Below are 16,875 nucleotides of genomic sequence, written 5' to 3'. Positions count from 1 at the left end.
AAAGACCTAACATGTTCATGAATAGTCAGAATTAATATCTTCAAATGATCATATTACCAAAAGCAATCTACAGATTCAATGAAATCCCCATCAAAATTCCAATGACAATCTTCACAGCACTAAAATTTACATGGAAGAATAAGAGTCAGGATGGCCTAAGCAATCCTGTGCAACAAGAGTGAGACTGGAGGCATCACAATACCTGATATCAATTTATACTACAGAACTATAGAAACAAAAAGAGCATGATGTTGGCATAAAATCAGGTATGAAGGCCAACGGAATATACTAGAAAACACAGAAACAAACTTACATAAATTCAGTCATTTGATCCTTGACAAACTTGACAAAAGCATACTTTAGAGAAAAGACAACATGTTAAACAAATTGGTGCTGAGAAAACTGGATATATGTAGAAGAATAAAACTAGATTTCCTACCTCTCACCCTGCACAAAAATCAACTCAAAGTGGGCCAAAGACCTAGAAATTATGTCAGAAACAGTGAAACAACTAGAATAAAACATAGGAACAATACTCCAACACATAGGCATGTGTTGCCTGTGTGTTGGTCATGGGCATCAACAACCTTAATAAGACTCCTGAAGCTCGAGAAATAAGACCAAGAATCAATAAGTGGGATAGCCTTAAATAGCTTCTGGGTTGGGGATACAGATTGGTGGTCAAGTACTTTCCTAGCATGCAAGAAGCGCAGCAACACAGGGGGAAATATCTGGACAAATGAAAAAGCTTCTACACAGCAAAGGGAAAAATCAAGAACATGAAGAGTGAGCAACAGAATGAGAGAAAAATCTTTGCTTGTTATGTGGTATATACACAATGAAGTTCTACTCAGCCATAAAGAATAAATAAATTATGTCATTACTGGCAAAGCATAAAACTGGAAAGCATCATGCTAAGTGAAATAAACCAGACTTAGAGAATCAAAGGTTGAATATTTTCTCTCATATGTGGAAGCTAAAGAGAAAAAAGAAATTTAAAAAAGAGGATCTCAATAATAGAAGGGAGATCAATCAGTATAGTAGAAGCAGGGGACCAAGGAGGAGGGAGGAGAGGAAGAACAGGGGAGTAAAGTTGACTGAATCATGCTATGTGCATGTAATGAATATATCACAATGCATTCCAATTTTCTATATAACTAAAATGCACCAATTAAAAAACAATTAAGTAAGTAGAAGGAAGATTAATAGAGTAAAGAAAGAAGAACAGGGGTGGATAAGGAGAGGGAAAGGGGTAGCATTGGGATTGAAGTGGAGAAAATTATGTTATATGCATTTATGAATATGTCAAAATGAATCCCATTGTTATTTATAATTGTAATGAACTAAAAAATAAAAAACAATTTTAATTTGTGCTAATTTCATAAGAAATGGTTATTTCTTAGTGTTTCAATTGTCTTAGATAATATGTTTCCCGTATTTGTTTACCAATTACATTATTTTTTTTAGTGACTGTCTATTTTTTTTTGGCATTTACTTGAGAGTACTGTATTTAACTACTCAGATGTTTCTCATAGGAAAAGTAAGACTTATTATTATCAACTTCATCATCATTTCTTAGAAGGAAAAGTACACCAACTATGTAATAAACTATGGTTTAAAATGTCAGCCGAAAGCCCGCAGTTAACATCATACCCAAAGTGAAAGACTGAAAGCTTTTCCTCTAAGATCAAGAATAAGACAAGGATGCTTGCTTTTGCCATTTTTTCCCCCCAACATTTCAACCCAGAGCAATAATTTAAAAAAATAAATAAAAGGTACCCAAATTAGAAAGCAGAATGAAAAATTATCTCTGTTTTCAGGTGACATGATCTCAAATGTACAAACACTAAAGACTCCATAAGAGGCTGGTTGCAGTGGTGCATGCCTGTAATTTCAGCAATTTGGGAGGCAGAGGCAGGAGAATTGCAAATTTGCAGCCAACCTTGACAATACAGCAAGACTCCAACTCAAAAAAAAAAAGTGCTGGGGATGTAGCTCAGTAGTAGACTACCCATGGATTCAATCCCCAGTTCTGAGGGAAAAAAGTTAGACTAATAATGAATTCAGCAAAGTTTCAGGACACAGAACAACACAGAAAAATGAGTTGTGTTTCTGTATACTAACAATGAACAATCTGAAAAAAATTCCATTTATAATAGCATCAAAAGGAATAAAATATTAGGAATAAAGGTAAGGAGGTGAAAGACTTGTACACAAATAGCTACCCAATGTTGCTGAAAGAAATTAAAGAAAAGACCTATACATGGAAAGACATCCCATGTTCATATATTGAAAGACTTAATGTTGCTAAGATGTCAATACTTTTTTCTTTCAGAAATAGAAAATGCCATGCTAAGATTCATATGGAATTTCAAGGACCCAGAATAGCCAAAACAATCTTGAAGAAAAAGAACAAAAGTCTCATACTTCTTGATTTCAAAACTTAGTACAAAGCTATTGAAATTAAAACAATGTTGTACTGACATAAAGATAGATATCTACAATAGTGGGATAAAACATCCCGGAAAACCTTCCCATGCATGGCCAAATAATTTTCAACAAGAATGTCTAGTCCATTCAATGAGAAAAAGACCAACAAATGATACTGGGAAAATTGTATATCCACGTGCAAAATGAATATACAAAATACAATATACAAAATCAACTCAAAATGGAGCTAAAACTAGACAAAAAAAAACCTCCTGAAAGAAAACAGGGGGAAAGCTTCATGACACTGGATTTGGAAATGATTATTTATATATCATACAACTTACAAGATGCCAATATCTGGAGAATATAAAGAACTCCTACATCTCTATGACAACAACAACAACAAAAATCTGATTAAAAATAACAAAAGATAAACAGATATTTCTCCAAAGAAGACATATAAATGGCCAATAAGCAAACAAAAAGATACTCAACCTCACTAAGTATTAGGGAAATGCAAATGCAAATGACAAAAAGATACCACTTCCCACTAATTAGGATGGTTACTATCAAAAAACCAGGTAATGGGGCTGGTGATAGAGCTCAGTTGATAGAGTGCTTGCCTCCCATGCACAAGGCCTTGAGTTCAATCCCCAGCAACACACACACACACACACACACACACACACACACAAAACAAACAAACAAACAAACAAACAAAAAAGCCCCAAACAAACAAAAAACAAACAGGTAATAGCAAGTATCAATGAGATGTGGAGAAATTATAACCTATGTGTTCTGTTGGGAATATAAAATGGTGCAGCTACTATTGAAAACAGTATGGTCATTTCTCAAAAAATTAAACAGACAGAATTTCCATATGATCCAGACATTCATTCCACTTTTGAGTGAATACCTAAAGAAGTAAAATCAGGGTCTTGAAAATATATTTGTAGAGGTCTGACCTACTCTGTGTGGCCTGCCAACCCAGAGAGGAACACAACTCTGTGGTTTCCTATTCACCAACATGTGGCTCCACCCAAACTGCCTCCATTTTGGGACATTATAGTCACTTTCATAGCCCTCACCATGTAGTAATCTCCACCACAGGACATCAAACAGGGCCAAGAGGCAGCTGCCCATTGTAGTACTGCATGCCACACTGCAGCATCACTAAATAGGCCACCCAAATGCCATGGTACAGCCCATCCTTCCAGCCCCATCTCTGAAAGAGGTTGCCTCCATCTTGGGACACCTCCACTGCCATTTTGGGTTACTTATGCTGCCTCCTCCACCATGTTTAGTTGGGGCAGCTTCCACCTTGGGACACTGACTAGGATCTGGAAGCCCAACATCAAGGTACCTATAGGCTTGATGCTACTGCCACCACCAACTAGGGACATGGCCGCTTCTATCTAGGGACAACAACCAGGACTTGGAAAACCATCACCAAGGCCCACTGCACCAGAGATATCTCTACTAGGTACGTTAACAGACGCTATCCTGTTGCAGAGGTACTGGGGAGCCTTGGATGGGGTTGCCTCTCTTGTTTTTCCTCCTGCTAACAGCCAACTTCTTTTGACTACCTTTAATCAGTCCTATAATCTAATACCTCTATATTCTCATGTCCTACCTCATAAACATCACAGCCTACCCCTCTCTCTGTCTACCATTAGAAACTGTAAACCATTATGTAAACTTACTGGTTATATGGTAGAAGATAACTGAACTCATCATTTCTGTTTATAGCTTCCAAATAGAAGCTAATTGATTTATGGCTGCATATTGGTTGTATTGGGTGCTATAAACATTGATATACCCTCCCCTCACTAAAAGGTGAGATATTGGCAAACTGCAGGGATACTACAAGACTATAAGGTAGAAGCTGCAATATCTTAGATCTGCACTGCAAGAGAGGAAGACACATAGACAACATGAAAAACAAGAGAGAAAGTACCCCAAACCAAGATACTACAACAATAGAATCCATCAACAGTGCAGTAGATGAAATGTCAGAGAAGGAATTCAGAATGTACATAATTAAAATGATCGGCGAATTAAAGAATGATCTAAGTGAGCAAATACAGGCAAAAATTGATCACTCTCAACAAAGAGATAAGAGAGCAAATATAGGTAGCAGATGATTATTTCAAGAAAGAGATGGAGATTCTGAAAAACAAACAAACAAACAGAAATCCTATAAAAAAAAGGAAACAATAAACCAAATAAAAAACTCAAGCATCACCAACAGACTAGATCACCTGGAAAACAGAACCTCAGACAATGAATACAAAATATACAATCTTGAAAATAAAGTTGACCACAAAGTGAAGATGGTAAGAAACCATGAACAGAACATCCAAGAATTATGGGATAACATCAAAAGACCAAATCTAAGATTTATCAGGATAGAGGGAGGCACAGAGATTCAAACCAAAGGAATGCACAACCTCTTCAATGAAACTGAAAGAACGAACAAGGCTCATTCTCGGAGCAAATGCCTGTTTATTGAGGAACAGATCTGCATATTTATAGAGCCAGGGGTCGTTTGACAGTGGCATAGGGTGCTTTCTGATTTGTGGGTAGGATCAGGTGAGCCAGCAGGGCTAGTCTGATTGGTGGGTAAGGATCATGTGAGCCAGCAGGGCTCACCATTGCTCGGCTCTTCTTGGGGGATGGGAAGTTAGTCTTTGGAGCCGGGGCGACTCCCAACAGAAATAATATCAGAAAATTTCCCAAACATGAAGAATGAATTGGAAAATCAAATACAAGAGGTTTACAGGATATCAGATGTATAAAATCACAACAGATCTACACCAAGGCACATTATAATGAAAATGCCTAGAATGCAGAATAAGGATAGAATTTTAGAGGCTGCAAGAGAGGAATCAGAGTACATATAGGGGAAGACCAATTTGGATCCCAGCAGATTTTTCAACACAGACCCTCAAAGCAAGAGATCTGGAAAAATATATATCAAACTCTGAAAGAAAATGGATGCCAAGCAAGAATTTTATATCCAGCAAAATTAAGCTTTAGATTTGATGATGAAATAAACAAGAGTTAAAAGAATTTACAGCAAGAAGGCCGGCACTACAGAATATTCTTGGCAAAATATTCCATGAAGAGGAAATGAAAAACAACAATGAAAAATCTGCAAAGGGAAGAACTACACTAAAGGAAAGTCCAATCAAAGAAGAAACCATGTGATGTTAAAAACCAAAAATAAACTAAAATGACTGGGAATACAAACCATGTCTCAATAATAACCCAGAATGTCAATGGCCTAAATTCATCAATTAAAAGACACAGACTGTGGTGAGGATGCAGGGAAAAAGGTACACTCATACATTGCTGGTGGGACTGCAAATTGGTGCAGCCAATTTGGAAAGCAGTATGGAGATTCTTTGGAAAGCTGGTAATGGAACCACCATTTGACCCAGCTATTCCCCTTCTCGGACTATACCCAAAAGACCTAAAAAGAGCATACTACAGGGACATAGCCACATCAATGTTTATAGCAGCACAATTCACAACAGCTAGACTGTGGAACCAACCTATATGCCCTTCAATAGATGAATGGATTTAAAAAGTGGCATTTATATAGAATGGAATATTACTCAACACTAAAAAATAACAAGATCATGGCATTTGCAGGGAAATGGATAGTATTAGAGCAGATTATGCTAAGTGAAGTTAGCCAATCCCTAAAAAAAATGCTGAATGTCTTCTCTGATATAAGTGGGGTGACTCAAAATGGGATAGGGAGGAAGAGCATGAGAAGATTACCGCTAAATAGGGAAGAGAGGTGGGAGGGAAAAGGAGGAAGAAGGGGATTTGCACGGAAGATGGAAGGAGACCCTCATCGTTATACAGAATACATGTATGATGTTGTGAGGAGAAAACAAAAAAGAGAAGTGTGTCTCATTAGATTGGGAGGGGAAGGGAGGGGAAGGGGGGATAGGAAGGGCAGCAGAAAAAAATAGAAATTACTGACTGTATGACCAATGTGATTCTGCAACCTGTACAATCAGAAAAATGAGAAATTATACTTAAAGGATCCAAAAATTCCAACCAGAAAATTTCTAGAATTAATAAATGAATTCAGCAAAGTAGCAGGATATAAAATCAATACTCTTAAATCAAATGCAATTCTATATATCAGTGATGAATCCTCTGAAAGACAAATTAGTAAACCTACCCCATTCATAATAACCTAAAAAAATTGGAAATCAATCTAACAAGTGAAGTGAAAGACCTCAACAGTGAAAACTACAGAACACTAAAGAAAGAAATTGAAGAAGAACTCAGAAGATGGAAAGATCTCCCATGCTCTTGGATAGGCAGAATCAATATTGTCAAAATGGCCATACTACCCAAAGTGCTACACAGATTCAATGTGATTCCAATTAAAATCCCAATGTCATTCCTTATAGAAATAGAAAAAGCAATCATGAAAATCACTTAGAAAAATAAGAGACCCAGAATAGCCTAAGCAATCCTTAGCAAGAAGAGTGAAGCAGAAGACATCACAATCTTGAAGATATTGATAAATTTCTAGAGACATATGACCGACCCAGCTTAAATCAAGAGGACAAAGAATATTTAAATAGATCATTTCAAACAAAAAATTTAATAAAGAAAGAAAATTTAAACAGATCAATTTCAAGCAATGAAACTGAAGATGCTATCAAACGTCTACCCACATAAATACCTCAGTCGACAAAGATGCCAAAAATATGTATTGGAGAAAAGATAGCCTCTTCAACAAATGCTGCTGGGAAAACTGAAAATCCATATGCAGCAAAATGAAACTAAACTAAACCCCTATCACTCATCATGCACAAATCTCAAAGTGGATTAAGGACCTAGGAATTAGACCAGAGATTCTATCCCTAATAAAAGAAAAAGTAGGCCTGAATCTTCATCATGTCAGATTAGGCCCTGACATCCTTAACAAGACTCCTAAAGCGTAAGAAATAAAATAAAGAATTGATAAATGGGATGGATTCAAACTGAAAAACTTCTTTTCAGCAAAAGAAATAGTAAGGTGAAAAGAGAAAGCCTACAGAATGGGAGCAAATTTTTACCACATGCACATCAGATAGAGCACTAATCTCTAGGATATATAAAGATCCCCCCAAAAACTTAACACCAAAAAGCAAACAACCCAATCAACAAATGGGCTAAGGAACTGAATAGACACTTCTCAGAAGAAGAAATACAATCAATCAACAAATATATGAAAAAAATGTTCAACATTTACAGAAATGCAAATTAAAACTACTCAAGATTCATTTTACTCCAGTCTGAATGGCAGTTATCAAGAATACAAGCAACAGTAACTGTTGGAGAGGATGTGGGGGAAAGGCACACTCATACATTTCTGGTGGGACTGAAAATTAGTGCAATCAATCTGGAAAGCAGTATGGAGATTCCTTGGAAAGCTTTGAATGGAACAACATTTGACCCAGCTATCCCACTCCTTGGTCTATACCCTAAAGACTTAAAAACAGCATACTAGTACCACAGACACTTCAATGTTTTAGCAGAATAATTCATGATTTTAAAACTATGGAAGCAACTTGGATGCCCTTCAATAAATGAATGGATAAAGAAATTGTGGTACATATACACAATGGAATATTTCTCAGAATTAAAAGACAATAAAATTATGGCATTTGCAGGTACATGGATGGAGTTAGAGAATATCATGCTATATGAAATAAGTCAATTTCAAAATACCAGGGGCAAATGTTTTCTCTTATAAGTGAATGCTAATCCATATGGAGGGGGGTGCACAGGGATAAGTGGAGGAACTTTGGATGGGGCAAAGGGGAGAGGGTAGGGGGCAAAGAGGTAGGAAAAATGGTTGAATGAGATGGACATCACTGGTACATGTATGATTGCACAACTGCTTCATGTACAACTAGAGAATTGAAAAATTCTGCTCCATTTGTGTACAATGAATCACAGAGCTTCTTACTGTCATGTATAACTGATTAGAACTAATAAATAAATAAATACATAAACAACAACAAAAAAGATATATTTGTACATTCATATTCATTGGAGCACTTTTAAAAAATGCTAAAAGGTAGAAGTAATCCACTTGTCCATCAATGGATAGACAGATGAATAGATAAAATGTGATTGATTTTATATAAAATATGTAAATAAATATATATACATATATAATATAATCTGACAAATGCTACAACATGGATGAAATATGAAGAAATTATGTTCACTGAAATATCAACTCACAAAAGGACAAATACACTATGATTCCTCCTACATGAAAGAACTTAGAGTAATCAAAATTCATAGAGATAGAAAGTAGAATGGTGGTTTCTAGGGGCTGGGAGAAATGGGGAATGGAGTTATTGTTAACTGTTACAGAGTTTCAGCTTTATATAATGAAGAGTTCTGGAGATGGATAGAATTCTGGTGATGGTTGTACAACAATATGAATGACACTGAATTATAAACTTAGAAAATGGTTAAAATGGTAAATTTTATGTTACATATATTTTACCATAATTAAAAACATTAAATTAAAAAAGTCAACTGAATGTGGTTGCAGGCTGAACTTTTAAAAAAAGTCTTTCTTGGTACTCAAACACAAGTCCTAATAATAACATTAAATGCAACTTACTTATATGCCAGGGCTCCAGCAAAGTGCTTCTGGATATATGTATCCATTACAGGTCGGAAGTGGAAATACTTGATGTCTCGGAGCAGGTTGATGATGAAAACCTGGGAGAGAGAGTGCTTAGGTCACCAGGGTTCACTGGAGGCTTCAGACCTATCTCTAGCCAGAAAGAGATTATCTTTTTCAAGGAATGCAAACTGTCAGTGTTTTGTCTATTGTTCCCCATGGGAAATAACTATAAGATTTCCATTCTGTGTTTTTCTCTTCTCTCACTCCCAGTATCCCAATCAGATCCAGAGTTCATTAGTTTGTGCCTGTGTTATTCTGAGCCTTTCCCTTTACAATAATTTTGAGTAGTACAATATGGATCAAAATCAGGCACAGGCAAAACACTATCTGTGTTGGTGGCATAAACACTAAAACTTGGAAAACCTGATGGAAAAAAGATTGTCTTGTGAGCCACATCAAGCTATGGAAGGCTGTGCCCTTCAGAAATGGGGGTGGTGGCAAGTGGCAATTCCAACTCTCAGGTTGGTTCCTAATCATGTAGATTGCAGTATCTAGTTTTTCTTGAATGAATATACAGCCATCTGGTGGGACAAGATATATTAAGAAAAATGCACTAAACATTAGAAATCCCTGTCAGTTCTTACTAAAACAACCTTCTGATACTCTGAATCTGAAACAACTGCATAGAATGAAAGAAGGAGAGAACCTCCAGAGACCTCTGGAACTGCACAGGGTTTTGGAGACTATCATGAGTGAGTCTCTGCTTTTCCCAGTGGTTGTATTCTACTTTGTTGGTGAAAAATTGACCATCTATTTTCCTCTACTAGTCCCTGGGCCTCTTGCTGGTATAGGTCACTACTGCTGGAGCTAGGCAATTCTGCAATAGTGATAAGATGGAAGATTCAGAACTATAAAGCCTAGATTTGAATCTGACCAAGCTGAATTCTTCAAACCTGATCTTGGAGAGATTTGCCTGGTAGGTTGGTTGGTTGGTCTTCCTTGGGTGACACTTCTCAGTCCCTTTTCTATTGGAAATATCTGCAGCTTTTACTGCCTCATTCTAATAATTTAGGGTGTTTATTTAAAAAGTTTTGAAGTATGTGATAGGAATAATTAATAAAAATGAAAAATCAAGAAGTGACTTACCAGAGACTGAAAAACCAGCAGGCCATATTTCTCTGTATTATCATCCAAAATCACGAAGAGTGTATCTAAGATGTCCTGAAGAAACTGAAACAACATCAAAAGCAGAGGGCTCACGTCTCAGGAACTTGCATGCATGGTTAAATTCCCATATACCAGTGAATTTCACTCTCAATAAAATGAAATATCTAGAATCTTAAAACAGGACTTAAAAACTGTCTTGTATCCTGTCTTCACCTAGCTAAGGGATAAGTAGGTGAACAGGGGGGTGTTTACAGCCCAAAGACTCTAAAAAAGACTTAGGAAGCTCTTCCTGTTGAATAGGTTCTAAATCTATAAGGAAAGAGCTATTATCTTAGACAAACAAACAAAGAAATAAATAAATTGGACATTCAGGCAGAATAGCAGATTCTGATGCAAAATTTGAGAAAAAGAGCTCAATTTCTTGGGTCTTCACAAAGCTTACCAGTCCCTTACTCTCTACTGTGACCTAAATATATAGGGTACATTTGGATGAGGTGTGGCAAGTTAGACTTTACCTACAGTAACTATTTTTTAATTTAGGAATTAGTATTCTAGGAGAAGGGAGAAGGCAGCCAATGAGGACTCTCAGTGAAAAGTAAAAGAAATCTGATAGTGTTCTTTATTGCTGTTGCTTTTTGAACATATGCCTTTTTTCTTCCTTTTTAAGTTAAAAAGAGAGAAACTAATAAATACCGATAGATGCTTAGAGTCTAAAAAGCAAATATAATACTTTGCCAGTCAAATCCCAAATTAAATGATATAATATTTATAATTTATTTCAAACAATATGAAGTGGAAGTGTAGATTAGAGTGTTGATGGGTCAGGACTGGTAATGAGTTAGTGGTTCTTGGAATTAGATGAGGGATACCCATAGGACTCTTTTTATACTATTTTCAACTATTGCATAAGCTTGAAATTTTTCTAGTAAAAAAGTTTAAAAATTAAAAATGTCAGCATATGCTCTTTATATTCTCTTCTGGTGAATCAAGACAAATTACTGATATTAAAACCTGATATGCGGGGGCCTGGGTTGTTGCTCAGTGGTAGAGCACTCGCCTAGCACGTGCATGCCCTGGGTTCAATCCTCAGCACTGCATAAAAATAAATAAAGGTATTGTGTCCAACTACAACTAAAAAATAAATACTTAAAACATAAAATAAAAACTGATATGCTAGTAAGATGTTTTCTTGTCAGGAATATGACAATTCCTACTCTTTTTTTGTATTAGGGATTGAACCCAGGGGCGGTTAACCACCAAGCCACATCCCCAGCCCTTTTTTATATTTTATTACAGACAGGGTCTTGCTGAGTTGCTGAGGCTGGGTTTGAACTTGCAATCCTTCTGCCTCAGCCTCCCGAATTGCTGGGATTATAGATGTGTGCCATCGTGGCTGCTATGATAACTCTTTCTTAAGAAGACTACAGATTTCTTAACACCTTATCTGCAAACCTAATATTTTTATGTTTAAAAGGAAAATATGAGTATCAATTTATCTTAGATTTCAAAACTACTATTAGTCTATGAAGAATTTTTTAAAAATTCTATGATAATTGGATCAATTCATTAAAACCAAATTCATACATTAACTTTATAAAAGTACAGACTTTAAAAACTAGAGCTCTGAAATGAAAGTATAGACAGTGCATCTATGCTAACTGATTTGTGATGGCAGAGCTAAGGAAGCTCATTATGAACAGAACGTCTTTTCAAGATTTAATCTGTAGCCTATATTCTGTTGCTCTTGCTGATGACTGAAAGCATCTCTGCGTAGAGTTCAGTTTGTTGTGTGTAATTCACCTACTGGGTTTTCACCACCAGCAAGTGTCTGGGTGGACTTAAGTTACAAATGGGTGGCCTATAGAGGTCATATAAAAACAACTGGGAACTGGTGGTATTGCTGTCAGCCTGCTTAAGGTCATTAGATGAGAAATGTCATAAAGGTATCTGGAGGAAGCAGTTGAGGTAGGTGGGTAAAGGTTTCACTAGCATGGACTTGAAGTGAGAGATGGGGCAAAATCAGCAGCTACAGATGAATGAATATTATTCAGAGTTTGAATAATTAGAAAAGTAGACCCAGAAAGACATTAGGTTGGGTTGAGGTAAAAGGGTTGCAAAGTAAGGAAAATGAGAAAGAGGCCTAAAAGAAGGCAGAAGAGACCTGAAGGAATATAGGCAGCAAAAAACACAGGGATTGGTTCTGGGAGGATGCTTTTACCACTGCCCTTTACTAATAATTTTTCTCTCAGTGAAGAAAATGGGTTTATAATTATAATTAAAATATAGTCTTTAAAAGGTTATAAACTTGGTATGATAAATACTTTTTTTCTTTGTGTGGTACTAGAGATGGAAGCTAGTGCCTGTGCATGCTGGGCAAGTACTCAACCCCAGCCATTTTAAATTTTATTGTGAAAAAGGGTCTTGCTAAGTTGCCCAGGCTTGCCTCAAACTTGCGAACCTCTTACCTCCCAGTCCAAGTAGCTTGGATTACACCTGGCTATACACTTTTATTAAAAACTAGCTAACAAAAAACTGAAACAAAATGAAACAGAACAAGAAAAACCTCCAAGATATTCCTATTCATCTATTATGTATCTGGAGAAATAGCCTTAGAGGCTTACTAGCAGAAATCACGAGGAGTTAATGTCTTTTACCGATTCTTTCCCAGCAGTATGTTTGCACAAAGTAAAAGACATACCTTAACAATTTCCTCCCCACTGACATGCCGCAGCCTCCCTAGGATATCCATGATCCGGTCTGGAAAGGCCTTCCATTTCAGTAGAGCAAGGAGGTCCACTAGAAAGCAAGCCCAAAAGATGGTGAATCCTGGCTCTTTCAAGGTTGAGCAAGGCCAAGACTCCCCAAGACAAGGACAGGTAAAATCTAGAGAAAGAGAACTAGCCATGAGCATCATATTGGACTCTTTAATGCTAAGGTCAAGGCCAAGATCTATCTGTGCACCCTGTATGTGCACTCTGATGCTACTAACACCATGGAAACCTCATAGGCTGTTCTTGCTGAGGGACTCCATCAACTTCAAAACAAAAGAAGTCCCTTACTCAGGTATGAAGAAGTAATACTCTCTTGTCTCCCTTAACATGCACTAGCAATGTGGAACCAACAACTGAGGACAGTGGAGGGCACCTTGCAGGCAATATTACCTACCATTTTGGGTGAGTTTGGTAGAAGAGAGCTGTGTGGAAATGAAGAAAGACTCTTTGGTGCTGCGCTGGAAGATGAGGCTTGAGGGGATATTAGGGCAGCCATTGTAGTCTTCTTTGCAGCAGGGCAGGCCCAGGTACAAAGCATGGTTGTTAAATGTGCTATTCTCATCACACTGTAGATGAAAAGTAGAGAACTGAAAATGTTTCTGGAGCCATGCCATGTGGAAAAATAAGGTCCCAGGGAATTTCTGAGCTGATATTTGCTCTTATCTTCCTAAGGCTTACCTTGAGTTTCAGGTCGTTTTGGAAGAGTGCTTTCTGTTTAGAAACTTCCCAGAACATTTTATGTGCTTTTTAAACAAAACATGGAAAGGAATGTGGCCTCCACATGTTGTGCAAACAAACCTGGGTGGCAGCTAAGCTGTGACAGCAGAACCATGATCTCAAATAGCAGGACATAGAACTTAACTAGCCGGGACAACAATTGCATAGAGGAGTCAGTAATAAATTTTCATCCAATGAAGTGGGAGGTTGGAAACAAAAGGCTTCTTGGCGTTAAAAAAACAAAAGCCTGCCCACAGCTGTTCTGTTTTCACCCATCACAGCACTACTCTGACTCCTCTGACCTGCCCAATAAAACCCACCTGAGAACCATGTGTGAGAGTTGCCACAGGAGGTAAAGGGTGGGGATGAAAGACAGCCAGGCCCCATACCTTGTACACATAAAGCTCATGAATATCATCTGAGAGGGTGGTGCCATCATCACGCATCAGGGGTGAGAATGCAAAGCCAAAGAGTTTCTTTTCCCCTTTGTCTTTTGCTGCAACCAGAGGTAAGTGTTAGCTATTTTTGCCTTTCATTTTGCTTTTTAATAGAAATTCTTTTTGTGTTTGTCACCTCCACTCTTTTGACCCTTCTTTCATTAACTAGGTAGCAAGCTGACTACAGAAACGATGAGAAATTTACTAGAACAAGCTTCCATTTATGCCCCAAGATATACAGGCTACCTAAATACAAAGAGAAACTAAACTGCTGGTCTTGATGACCTAGGAGTTCTTTGAGAAGCAGTTTAATAGTGCAAAGGAAAAATCCAAAGGAGAATGATGCTAGATATTTCAGACACTAGGAAGGCCCATGGTTCTTTTACACTCCAAAGAACACCCTCTAATAACATCTGATCTCTGAGTATCCATTTATTCCTAAGTCCTCCTTTTCCTGCCCCAATAAGAATTCTCTTAATTCTATTCTACAAAGGAGAGTTATATTCATATCCTCAAGGGAATGTGAAGGGGAGTCTCACTCACTGGAACAATGTCTGAATTCGAAGCGCAGATGGGAGCCCCGAAATCTGTCAATGGGGATAGGCAATTTAATAATTTCTCCCCAGCGAGGACTATTACTGTGATAGAGGACAAAAGAGTGATAGGAACTTCTGTTTGGCTCTCCTGAACCCAAGCTGATGCAATCCTGTAAGAGAGAAGCAAAATAAGGTGTGATTTTCTTGAAGGGAGCATCTGGATTCTGTGTATCACTAAGACATTTTCTCCTGTGTGAAAGTTTTATTTTCACATCAGGCTAAGTCTATGAGATGAGAGTGTACTTGACTTAAATTTAATACTTTTAGAAACAACTGTGTGGATGGTATAAGCAATTAGCAGTCACAATTGCTCCTTGTTTTCCTTGGGGCAGAAGTTACCACACACACACTGCTTGGTAAATTGGAGGGAAGCTAGGTAGTGCATCTGAATCACTAAGATAGACTCTTTATCTTCAATGAGAAAGGAAAGAGTAAGTTCCGTGAGAGAAGTCGACTACACAGCATTGCACCATATCATAAAGAAATACTAAATTATAAATCAAAAGAGCTTGCTTTCTTAATTTTCTTAGTCCAGTGTTGGACTTGCATTTTAGATCACCCTTTGCTGACTTTCCTTGGATATAAACAAGGAGGGCCACATTTAACTTGACGTGTTCCCAAATGTTGACATGAAGATATAGTCCCAAGAGTACCTGAGCCTCTGTCCTGGAGGACAGGAAGCTTTGGGCAACATGATCAGGAGCATCTCCCTGACACACAGGAGCAGCATGACTGACTAATAGCTTTGCTACTTTTGACACTTTCCATGCAAACCATGGACATGTCAAGGTCCTTCCGTTTGGTTTTTAAAATGATACATAATTTACTGTTTTCATCACTGTTTCAACATTCTCCTTTATTTCTGGCTTGCTTTGGAAGATGATATCAACTAGTTTTACCTTTTTCCTCTTTCAAATGGGAATGATCCCTTCTGCTCTGCATGCCTCATTGGGACTGTTGCCAATACACAGAAGTGAGACTTATGAAAGACTGAATTGCCTTCTATCAAATGCACTGCAAATGGTGCCTTGTTACTAACCATGAACTTAACTGTGATATGTCTAAGGGAAAAACTGACAATATAAATATTGCATACCAGGTCTCTGTTTTCAATGAAGAGTGCCAGAGGATCCTTGTACTACATGAGCTGGAAATAATGTTCCAGGACTGAGTTTGCTGTTCTTTATTTCATAACTTGGTACCAGCCAGTGAGTGTCTAAGTTTTACTTATGACCAAAATGCAAATATAATTTTCTAGGTTAGCTTAAGAAACAAAAAGGCAAAGTATAACTTAATAACTATTACCAAAGTAGGCAAGATCATGAGAGGCAGAATGGCAGAAGAGGTAACATGTAGGACAGAACTAGAGGGAATAGGTATAAATTGAAACAGGAGGGACTCAGGTCAGACACTAGGAAGAATTTCTGCAAAGGCAGATGACATTGGAAGTCACTATCAAAGCATACTATAGGGTTTCCTTGAAGAAAGGGAAAGGGAGAGAAGAATGTATATGGGATGATTTGAGTTCAATCCTGCCTGAAGGAAATGGACTTCTGGAAAGACCGTAAGAACACACCAGAATTATTACATTGGCCTCTATTTTACATGACCGACTGGCAAGCCTTACCTTCAGTATTTCTCCATCTGCATAAAGCACATACATGGTCACTTCAATATTCTTTTGTACACTCTTTCCCCCTCTTTCAAAATCCCCCTTCTCCAGGGTTAGGTACAGGTCATTGCGGATATCACCTGCAGGGAAAGAAATGCCATGTCCTCATAACCATAGAAGTTACCCTGCCCCATTTACATGGAGAAACAGGCTAGCATTTGGAACCTCAGGGGCTTGAGTGGGTGCTTAGGGCATTCCAAGCTTGGTTAATAACAATGAACATTCTACCAACATCAGTGCAGCACTCACGATGGTTAGTCATATGTTCTCTAAGTGTGAATCATAAAGATAACCCCCGGTTTATCCAGTGTAGAGAAACTTCTCTTAGGTAATCTAAAACACCCCAAAAGGGAATATTTTAAACTCAGAAGGAATAACACTTATTTTAATTATGTCTGTTTTATTTACTAAAATTTATTTA

General features: G+C 37.5%; 1 protein-coding gene and 1 long non-coding RNA gene across 16 annotated transcripts in view; one reads left to right on the top strand and one right to left on the bottom strand.

Annotated features, from left to right (window-relative positions):
• Positions 1-16,875, bottom strand: part of Dock3 (dedicator of cytokinesis 3) — a 586,580-nt gene that overhangs the window by 94,315 nt on the left and 475,390 nt on the right. For all 15 annotated transcript variants that reach the window (XR_013436504.1, XM_078043258.1, XM_021727520.2 and 12 more), the window contains 7 exons: positions 16,410-16,534; positions 14,730-14,892; positions 14,139-14,245; positions 13,427-13,598; positions 12,960-13,057; positions 10,241-10,324; positions 9,089-9,189 (listed from right to left, as the gene is read on the bottom strand). Coding sequence is in view for 14 of the 15 variants with exons in the window: in XM_078043258.1 (XP_077899384.1) it covers positions 9,089-9,189; positions 10,241-10,324; positions 12,960-13,057; positions 13,427-13,598; positions 14,139-14,245; positions 14,730-14,892; positions 16,410-16,534 (850 nt within the window). In the remaining variant the exon portion in view is untranslated. The remainder of the gene's footprint in view (positions 1-9,088; positions 9,190-10,240; positions 10,325-12,959; positions 13,058-13,426; positions 13,599-14,138; positions 14,246-14,729; positions 14,893-16,409; positions 16,535-16,875) is intronic.
• The window catches only part of LOC144376260 (uncharacterized), a 114,927-nt gene continuing 112,056 nt past the window's right edge, over positions 14,005-16,875 (top strand). Inside the window, exon 1 of the long non-coding RNA XR_013436507.1 lies at positions 14,005-14,257. This is a non-coding gene — a long non-coding RNA (uncharacterized LOC144376260). The remainder of the gene's footprint in view (positions 14,258-16,875) is intronic.

Source organism: Ictidomys tridecemlineatus, chromosome 3, assembly GCF_052094955.1.
Source record: "Ictidomys tridecemlineatus isolate mIctTri1 chromosome 3, mIctTri1.hap1, whole genome shotgun sequence".
In the NCBI taxonomy this organism is placed as follows: Eukaryota; Metazoa; Chordata; class Mammalia; order Rodentia; family Sciuridae; genus Ictidomys; species Ictidomys tridecemlineatus.
The sequence above is the reverse complement of the archived record's forward strand: the minus strand, read 5'-3'. Positions and strand labels throughout refer to the sequence as shown.